Raw genomic sequence first — 10,728 nt, 5'->3', positions numbered from 1 at the left:
ATTTTTGCTTTTATTTCCAATATTCTGGGAGGTGGGTCATAGAGGATCCTGCTGTGATGTATGTCGGAGAGTGTTTGCCTATGTTTTCCTCTAGGAATTTTATAGTTTCTGGTCTTACGTTTAGATCTTTAATCCATTTTGAGTTTATTTTTGTGAATGGTGTTAGAAAGTGTTCTAGTTTCATTCTTTTACAAGTGGTTGACCAGATTTCCCAGCACCACTTGTTAAAGAGATTGTCTTTAATGCATTGTATATTCTTGCCTCCTTTGTCAAAGATAAGGTGTCCATATGTGTGTGGATTTATCTCTGGGCTTTCTATTTTATTCCATTGATAAATATTTCTGTCTTTGTGCCAGTACCATACTGTCTTGATGACTGTGGCTTTGTAGTAGAGCCTGAAGTCAGGTAGGTTGATTCCTCCAGTTCCATTCTTCTTTCTCAAGATCGCTTTGGCTATTCGAGGTTTTTTGTACTTCCATACAAATTGTGAAATTATATATATATATATATATATTTAAATATTTAAAAGTTATAAATCAATCAAACAAAACTGTCAAGTATACCTATGTAACTATTAAAGCCTGGCAGACTGGGATTTTGGACACTGAGCTCCAAGCCAGAAGGCAGGACAGCAGAGGGAGGGGCCGACCCCAGCCCCCGGCCCTCCCCCTGCTCTTCCCACCTCTGGCTCTGACCCTTTTTGTGCCCTGAGGAATCTGCTGCTCAAGCAAGAGCGCCCCCAGCCTTCACGTCCAAGCTTAGGCCACCCTCTTCCCACCCATAAACAGCTGTATCTTGACCACCTGTTGGGCTGGGACATGGGCACCGGGAAGGAGGCCTGCAGTGGCACTGGGAGCAGGGATGCTAGGGTCCAGGTGCTCAGAGCATGGCCTGGAGGGGCGGGGCTCCAGGTGGCCCACACCCTTGTCCTCTCTGGCTGCCTGCACCTGGTGGCAGGGGTGGGGGGTGGGTGGGGGGATGGAGTGCAACCACGGGATGACCAGAGCAGGGCCTCTAAACCAGTGCTTCTCTAACTGTACTGTGACCAGGACTCACCTGAGATCTGGAGATTCTGAATCAGTGGGTCTCGGGTATAGACAAGATTCCATGTTTTAGCGGCCCCCCAGGCCAGTCGATGCTGCTGGTCCACAGGCCACACTTAGAACAGCAGGGCTCTGGGGCAGGGTGGGCAGAGTTTTCCTGTAAAGGACCAGGAAGCACATTCCCAGGCTTTGAGGGCCTTATGGTTTCTGCTCAGAAAAACATCTACATCTGCTTCATTGACTACGCTAAAGCCTTTGACTCCACAGATCACAACAAACTGGAAAACTTAAAAAGACAGGCATCCCAGACCACCTTACCTGTCTCCTGAGAAATCTGTATGCGGGTGGAGAAGCAACAGTTAGAACTGGACATGGAACAACCGCCTGGGTCAAAATTGGGAATGGAGTATGACCTGCATATTGTCACCCTGCTTATTTAACTTATATGAAAAAAAAGTATGTATATGTATAACTGAATCACTCCTGTAGAACATAAATTACCACAACATTGTAAATCAATGATACTTAATTTTTAAAGAAACAAGAAAAAAAAAGGGGGTGTCAGTAGGTTCACTATTAATAATATTTACTCTGGTTACTTGCTTAGCCAGGTGTTTGCCAGATATTTCTACTTCGAAAATATAATTCTTTCCTAAAGAATTAATTTGAGAAGATACTTGGAGTCCATGAAAATGCTGTCTCCCCCAACCCCCAAAATTTCACTGTACATTCAGACAATGATGAATTTTGTCTGATTTATTTATGACAAGGATGGCTGCTACTTTTCTGTCAATCTGTCTACATTTGTGAATTGACCTTCTACTGCAAAAAAGGGCTTTCCCTTCCTACTATCTATTTTATGTCTTATAGAAATCAGTATAAACTCATGGATTTTAAAAATGTTTAGTGTTGTAAAATGTACGGTTTAAAAGCCGTCGGCCCTCTGTTTATCATTATTTACTTATGACATTTCTAATGTGAGATAAACTCCATCTCAGAGACTCATTTTTTTGTCTGGGTAGTCTGCAAAATTTAATTTTAAAAATGTTTTTCATGTAATGTCCTCCAGAATTAAATATGATAAGCTTTTGGATCAAACAGTGTTTTGGAATACCCAAGGCTTCCACCTATTGGGATGGATACTTGTGAGCATGGTTGTTGAGTAAAAGAGTGAATTTAGTCAGAACCATCCAATGTGAACTTCTTGTAGAACATTCCTAGTGTGTCTAAGTCTTAACCTTGGTTCTTCTTTAAAAAAAAAAAAATCACACAATCCCAGTTTGACTCCTAAGGCAAGTCAGATGGACCCGGAGTACAAATGGAGGTTTCACAGGGCTGGGGCATGCAATTCCTACTAGTAGTGTTATTTTTTAGGTCTAAATTCAAATAAATATATATTTCTCCCTGTTTTCAACATACATTGCTGTCTTAGTTTTTGGAAAAAAAAAAAAAAAGAAACACTTTTGTTAGAACATTAGGTTTAAAAAACAAAAACTCAGTTAATTCATACTCCTTCTGCTTTTAAAGGAAAATTAATAGTTTACACTTAAAACCTTGTGTTTTAAAAATCTCTGAAGGTTTAAAAGTAGTCTGTTCTATTTCCAAGGACCTTCTTCAACCTTAGGACCATGCTGTTGATTCAAGAATAGAATCAGTAAAAGTACATGCACAGTATTTAGACTTTAAACAAAACCTTTACACTTAAACAGAATTTTACTTATTTCTCACTTTTTAATGCTTTTAAAAATCTGATCACGTGGACCACAGCCTTGTCTATCTCAATGAAATGAAGCCATGCCTTGTGGGGCCACCCAATGGATGGGTCATGGTGGAGAGGTCTGACAGAATATGGTCCACTGGAGAAGGGAATGGCAAACTACTGCAGTATTCTTGCCTTGAGAACTCCAAAACAGTATGAAAAGGGAAAAATATAGGACACTGAAAGATGAACTCCCCAGGTCGGTAGGTGCCCAATGTGCTACTGGAAATTAGTGGAGAAATAACTCCAGAAAGAATGAAGGGATGGAGTTAAAGCAAAAAACAAAACAAAACAAAACATCCAGTTGTGTATGGGACTGGTGGTAGAAGCAAGGTCTGATGCTGTAAAGAGTAATATTGCATAGGAACCTGGAATGTTAGGTCCATAAATCAAGGCAAATTGGAAGTGGTCAAGCAGGAGATGATAAGAGTACACATATACATTCTAGGAATCAGCGAACTAAAATGGACTGGAATGGGTGAATTTAACTCAGATGACCATTATATCTACTACTGCAGGCAGGAATCCCTTAGAAGAAATGGAGTAGTCATCATGGTCAACAAAACAATCTGAAATGCAGTACTTGGATGCAATCGCAAAAACAACAGAATCATCTCTGTTCATTTCCAAGGCAAACCATTCAATATCACAGTAATCCAAGTTTATGCTCCGACCAGTAACAATGAAGAAGCTGAAGTTGATTGGTTTTATGAAGACCTACAAGACCTTTTAGAACTAACACTCAAAAAAATCTGTCCTCTTCCTTACAGGGGACTGGAATGCAAAAGTAGGAAGTCAAGAAACACCTGGAGTAACAGGCAGATTTGGCCTTGGAGTACAGAATGAAGCAGGGCAAAGGCTAATAGAGTTTTGCCAAGAGAACTCACTGGTCATAGAACACACCCTCTTCCAACAACAAAAGAGAAGATTCCACATATGGACATCACCAGATGGTCAACACAGAAAACTGATTATATCCTTTGCAGCCAAAGATGGAGAAGCTCTATATAGTCAGCAAAATCAAGACTGGGAGCTGACTGTGGCTCCTTATTGCCAAATTCAGACTTAAAATGAAGAAAGTGGGGAAAACCACTAGATCATTCAGGTATGACCTAAATCAAATCCCTTATGACTATAGAGTGGAAATGAGAAAAAGATTTAAGGGACTAGATCTGATAGACAGAATGCCTGGTGAACTATGGACGGAGGTTCATGACATTGTACAGTAGACAGGAATCAAGACCATATTCAAGAAAAAGAAATGCAGAAAAGCAAAATGGCTGTCTGGGGAGGCCTTACAAATAGCTGTGAAAAGAAGCAAAGTGAAAAGCAAAGGAGAAAAGGACAGATACACCCATTTGAATGCAGAATTCCAAAGAAAAGCAAGGAGAGATAAGAAAGTCTTCCTCAGTGATCAATGCAAAGAAATAGAGGAAAATGATAGAATAGGAAAAACTAGAGATCTCTTCAAGAAAATTAGAGATACCAATGGAACATTTCATGCAAAGATGGGCTCAATAAAGGACAGAAATGGTATAGACCTAACAGAAACAGAAGATGTTAAAAAGAGGTGGTAAGAATACACAGAAGAACTGTACAAAAAAGATCTTTATAACCCAGATAATCACGATGGTGTGATCACTCACCCTCACCTAGAGCCATACATCCTGGAATGCAAAGTCAAGTGGGCCTTAGGAAGCATCACTACGAACAAAGCTAGTGGAGATGATGGAATTCCAGCTGAGCTATTTCAAATCCTAAAGATGACGCTGTAAAAGTGCTGCATTTAGCATGTCAGCAAATTTGGAAAACTCAGCAGTGGCCACAGGACTGGAAAAGGTTAGTTTTCATTCCAATCCGGAAGAAAGGAAATGCCAAAGAATGCTCAAACTACTGCACAATTACACTCATCTCACACACTATTAAAGTTATGGTCAAAATTTTCTAAGCCAGGCTTCAGCAATATGTGAACCATGAACTTCCAGATGTTCAAGCTGGTTTTAGAAAAGGTAGAGGAACCAGAGATCAAATTGCCAACATTCGCTAGATCATCAAAAAACCAAGAGAGTTCCAGAAAAAAAAAAAAAATCTATTTCTGCTTTACTGACTATAACAAAGCCTTTGACTGTGTGAATCACAATAAACTGTGGAAAATTCTGTAAGCAATGGGAATACCAGACTGGACCTGCCTCTTGAGAAACCTATATGCAGGTCAGGAAGCAAAAGTTAGAACTGAACATGGAACAACAGGCTGGTTCCAAATAGGAAAAGGAGTACGTCAAGGCTGTATATTGTCACCCTGCTTACTTAACTTATATACAGAGTACATCATGAAAAATGCTGGGCAGGAGGAAGCACAAGCTGGAATCAAGATGGCCAGGAGAAATATCAATAACCTCAGATAGGCAGATGACACCATCCTTATGGCAGAAAGTGAAGAAGAGCTAAAGAACCTCTTGATGAAAGTGAAAGAGGGGGGTGAAAAAGTTGGCTTAAAGCTCAAAATTCAGAACACTAACATAATTGCATCTGGTCCCATGACTTCATGGCAAATAGATGGGCAAACAGTGGAAACAGTGGCTGACTTTATTTTGGGGGGCTCCAAAATCACTGTAGATGATGATTGCAGCCATGAAATTAAAAGACGCTTACTCCTTGAAAGGAAAGTTATGAAAAACCTAGACAGCATATTAAAAATCAGAGACATTACTTTGTCAATAAAGGTCCATCTGATCAAAGATATGGTTTTTCCAGTGGTCATGTATGGATGTGATAGTTGGACTGTAAAGAAAGCTGAGCACCGAAGATTTGATGCTTTTGAACTGTGGTGTTGGAGAAGACTCTTGAGAGTCCCTTGGAATGCAATGAGATCCAACCAGTCCATCCTAAAGGAGATCAGTCCTGGGTGTTCATTGGAAGTACTGATGTTGAAGCTGAAACTCCAAGACTTTGGCCACCTGATGCAAAGAGATGACTCATTTGAAAAGTCCCTGATGCTGGGAAAGATTGAAGGCAGGAGGAGAAGGGGACAACAGAGGATGAGATGATTGGATGGCATCACTGATTCAATGGACATGGGTTTGAGTAAACTCTGGGAGTTGGTGTGGACTGGGAGGCCTGGTGTGCTGCAGATCATGGGGTCGGAAAGAATTGGACATGACTGAGTGACTGAACTGAACTGAAAATATTGATAATGTATAATAGGGATTTTTGAAAGCCTGTGTGCTCTAATTTTAAGTTAAATATGATGGTAACAATTAATAGAGGCTAGTGCTAGAGAGGATAGTACTGATTTACAACTAATCACATATACAGCATTGTTCAAAAGCATTGAACATATCCAGCATTGTTTCTTACCTGTCTGGGATTAAATATCAGTTTTATCTAATTTTATATTTTTGGCCCATTGCAACCTAATCAGTGATCCACTGTGCATGGCTAGTGTGCAGTTCAGCCACGTGCTCCTTCCCCACCCCCCACAGTGCAACTCTCATACTGGTCCCCGGGGTGTTCAGAATACCACCCATACTGAGGGTCAATGTCACAGCAATACAGATGGTTGTGAGTTTCTAGCTTTCTTGAATTCCCTGTACTTAGTTCTAATCAGGCTACAAGCAGGTCATGGACTGGTAGTGGTGCACAGTCCTCACTGTGAGTATCACTGTCATAGTTAATCTTTGCAGCAGCACTCTGTGAATCATACTATCCTTACCTCACCTTTCAGACAAAGACATTGAAGCACAGTGGGTTTCCCAACCTTAAGAGCCCACACTTACCAGGTAGCAGAACTTGAATCCAAACCCAGTCAGTGCCCAGAGGAGCCAGTATTTGTCCCTGACTCCAGAGCTTGTGCTTCTCCCCGTGTGCTTGTGTCATTTTAACTACACATGGAGAAGGAACAGTTTGGTTTAGGCCATCAGATGAGGACCTCCTCAAGTACACCTTCTACAGTATACAAACCTCCTTCATCCACACCCATCCTGTTCTCCTCTCCTGGTGATAAGAATCTCCAAGGTCGGTGATTCCACCCTGTGTCTTTGGATGCTCTTAATTCATCCATCATCCCAACTGAAGCAATGGTTCAAGAGCAGGAACTATATTCATTTTCCAGACAAAGAAGCTGAGATTCAGAGGTTGAGATGCTTACCCAAGACTAAGACTACGTGGCTGTAGGATGTCCAGAGGGTATTTTGTCAAGGATGGTGCCATTCTAATGTCCTGGCACCTTGGCTGGTTACTGCTTTCCCACACCCACACTGAGTAGTGTGAGTGTACAGAAAGAACTGACAGATCAATGTGACTGACTCCAAAACCAGGGTTTTCTGTTATCCCAGGCTACCTCTTAAAATCTCAAAATTATATCGTTGAGAAGGAAGACTTGCTCTAATTCAGTCGTACAGAAAGAACTGACAGATCAATATGACTGACTCCAAAACCAGGGTTTTCTGTTATCCCAGGCTACCTCTTAAAATCTCAAAATTATATCGTTGAGAAGGAAGACTTGCTCTAATTCAGTCAGTCAGTTCAGTGGCTCAGTCGTGTCCGACTCTTTGCGACCCCATGAATCGCAGCACGCCAGGCCTCCCTGTCCATCACGAACTCCCGGAGTTCACTCAGACTCACGTCCATCGAGTTGGTGATGCCATCCAACCCTCTCATCCTCTGTAATCCCCTTCTCCTCCCATCTTCAATCATTCTCAGCATCAGGGCCTTTTCAAATGAGTCATCTCTTCACATCAGGTGGCCAAAGTCTTGGAGTTTCAGATTCAACATCAGTCCTTCCAATGAATATTCAGGACTGATCTTTAGAATGGACTGGTCGGATCTCGATGCAGTCCAAGGGACTCCCAAGTGTCTTCTCCAACACCACAGTTCAAAATCATCAATTCTTCAGTGCTCAGCTTTCTTTACAGCCCAACTCTCATATCCATACATGACCACTGGAAAAACCATAGCTTTGACTAGACGGGCTTTTGTTGACAAAGTAATGTCTCTGCTTTTTAATATACTGTCTATGTTGGTCATAACTTTTCTTCCAAGGAGCAACTGTCTTTTAATTTCATGGCTGCAGTCACCATTTTCAGTGATTTTGGAGCCCAAGAAAATAAAGTCTGTCACTGTTTCCACTGTTTCCCATCTATGCCATGAGGTGATGGGATGCTATCATCTTAGTTTTCTGAATGTTGAGTTTTAAGCAAACTTTTTCATTCCTCTTTCACTTTCATCAAGAGGCTCTTTAGTTCTTTGCTTTCTGCCATAAGGGTGGTGTCATCTGCATATCTTAAATTTCTTATCTTAAATTTCTCCCAGCAATCTTGAATCCAGGTTGTGCTTCATCCAGCCCAGCATTTCTCATGATGTACTCTGCATGTAAGTTAAATAGCAGGGTCACAATATACAGCCTTGATGTACTCCTTTCCATATTTGAAACCAGTCTGTTGTTCCATGTTAAATTTTAACTGTTGCTTTCTGACCTATATAGAGATTTCCCAGGAGGCAGGTCAAGTGGTCTGGTATTCCCATCACTTGAAGAATTTTCCACAGTTTGTTGTGATCCACATAGTCAAAGGTTTTGGCATAGTCAATACAGCAGAAATTGATGTTTTTCTGGAACTCTCACTTTTGGATGATCCAACGGATGTTGGCAATTTGATCTCTGGTTCCTCTGCCTTCTGTAAATCTAGTTTGAACATTTGGAAGTTCACAGTTCATATACTGTTGAAACCTGGCTTGGAGAATTTTAAGCATTACTTTGCTAGCGTGTGAGATGAGTACAATTGTGCAGTAGTTTGAGCATTCTTTGCAATTGCCTTTCTTTGGGATTGGAATGAAAACTGACCTTTTCTTGTCCTGTGGCCACTATTGAGTTTTCCAAATTTGCTGGCATATTGAGTGCAGCACTTTCACAGCATCATCTTTTAGGATTTCAAATAGCTTAACTGGAATTCTATCACCTCCACTAGCTTTGTTCATAGTGATGCTTTCTAAGGCCCACTTGACTTTGCATTCCAGAATGCCTGGCTCTAGGTTAGTAATCACACCATCCTGATTATCTGGGTCATGAAGATCTTTTTTGTATAGTTCTGTGTATTCTTGCAACCTCTTCTGCTTCTGTTAGGTCCATACCATTTCTGTCCTTTATTGTACCCATCTTTGTATGAAATGCTCCCTTAATAGCTCTAATTTTCTTGAAGAGATCTCTATTCTTTCCCATTCTATTGCTTTCCTCTATTTCTTTGCATTGATCACTGAGGAAGGCTTTCTTAGCTCTCCTTGCTATTCTTTGGAACTCTGCATTCAAATGGGTACATCTTTCCTTTTCTCCTTTGTCTTTAGCTACTCTTTTCTCAGCTATTTGTAAGGCCTCCTTAGACGGTCATTTTTCCTTTTTGCATTTCTTTTTCAGTAGATATAAATTTGTATAGAGAAGGGGGAAAAAATATATCACTAGTAGTTTGTTTCCTCCTGCGGAAAAGGCAATGGCACCTCACTCCAGTACTCTTGCTTGGAAAATCCCATGGATGGAGGAGCATGGAAGGCTGCAGTCCATGGAGTCACTGAGTGTTGGACACGACTGACCAACTTCACTTTTACTTTTCACTTTCATGCACTGGAGAAGGAAATGGCAACCCACTCCAGTGTTCTTGCCTGGAGAATCCCAGGGACAGGGGAGCCTGATGGGCTGCCATCTATGGGGTCACACAGAGTCGGACACGAATGAAGTGACTTAGCAGCAGCAGCAGCAGTATTATGTTTTCTCCTTCAGCTTAAGAGAGAGATAAAAAATGTCTGACACATGAAGACTATTTCCTCCTTTTGGAGACCCCTGGCCTTGCCTGTTACCTTCTCACCTCCAATTTTACATGTTGAAGTCCTAAACCCCACAGTACCTCAGAATATGACTGTGTTTGGAGACAGCATCTCTAAAGAGGCAATAAAGTTAAAATGAAATCATACAGATGGGTCCTAATCTAACAGACTGGAGACTTCATTAGAAGAGACCAGGACACGGGCTAACACAAGCATGTGAGACACAGAGGGAAGATGGTGTCTACAAGGCAAGGAGAGAGACCCCAGAGGAAAGCAACCCTGCTGACACCTTGACTTCAGACTTCCAACGTCCAGGGCTGTGAGGATAGAAGTTTCTGCTGTTTAAGTCACCTACACTTTGGTCTTTGTATGGCAGCCCTAGCAAACTACAGCCCCCTTTAGCTTTGTGTATCTAAGAAGTATTTTCTCTATTATTTCATGGGTCAACCAAAAAGGGCCAATCAGACAGTGATCTGTTCACCTGAGCTAGGAGTTCAAGAAAATGTGATGTGGAAACACCTTCTCCCAGATGTTGGGTTTTCTTTTCAGATGAATGAATTCTGTTCTATTAGAGTAAAAACCTTGTGACTTAGGCTAATCCTCCCGGTGTTATATCTCTGAACAATGCATCGATACCTGATGCTTGCACATTCAAAAACCTGATAATCTGACAGTTTATCCTCCTAAGAGGATGCAGAGTATGCAGAAGTAAGGTCAAGATGGCATGAGAGCTAAGAAATGTATTTCTTTCTATAGAGGTGACCTGAGCCAGTGGCAGGACTGAAATCCACGAGTGAGGTTCTGTCACCCTGTGAACTTTGGTGACTGGCTCAACCTTGGCTACCAGGTTACAGGAGCAGTGTTCTCAGGCTCGACGCAGAACGCAGTACCTAGGACAGCACCCAGCATCCCCAGCAATTCCCCCTCTGTGCTCCCTGGATCAGCTCTGTGACCTTGGGTGAGCCCTGTAACCACTCTCCTCATCCATGACATGGGATAAAAATGGACCTTCATGAGATTACATGAAATCATACATGTGAGAACTGTATAAAATAAATTATAAAGAACTACACAAATGTAACACACCATTAATATTGTTAGAGTATGTGCAGGATT

At 41.5% G+C, this 10,728-nt stretch overlaps 1 protein-coding gene across 1 annotated transcript in view; it reads right to left on the bottom strand.

The window, feature by feature from the left end:
* Positions 1 to 758: 758 nt before the first annotated feature.
* The window catches only part of LOC147361912 (ATP-binding cassette sub-family C member 4-like), a 79,686-nt gene continuing 69,716 nt past the window's right edge, over positions 759 to 10,728 (bottom strand). The window contains exon 8 of the mRNA XM_086328425.1: positions 759 to 947. Within this exon, the coding sequence (XP_086184551.1) occupies positions 759 to 947 (189 nt within the window). The remainder of the gene's footprint in view (positions 948 to 10,728) is intronic.

Source organism: Bos grunniens, chromosome 12, assembly GCF_055505025.1.
Source record: "Bos grunniens cultivar Pamir isolate PY7600 chromosome 12, Bosgru_T2T1.0, whole genome shotgun sequence".
NCBI lineage: Eukaryota > Metazoa > Chordata > Mammalia > Artiodactyla > Bovidae > Bos > Bos grunniens.
Note: the sequence above shows the minus strand (reverse complement) of the source record. Positions and strands in the feature narration are given on the sequence as shown.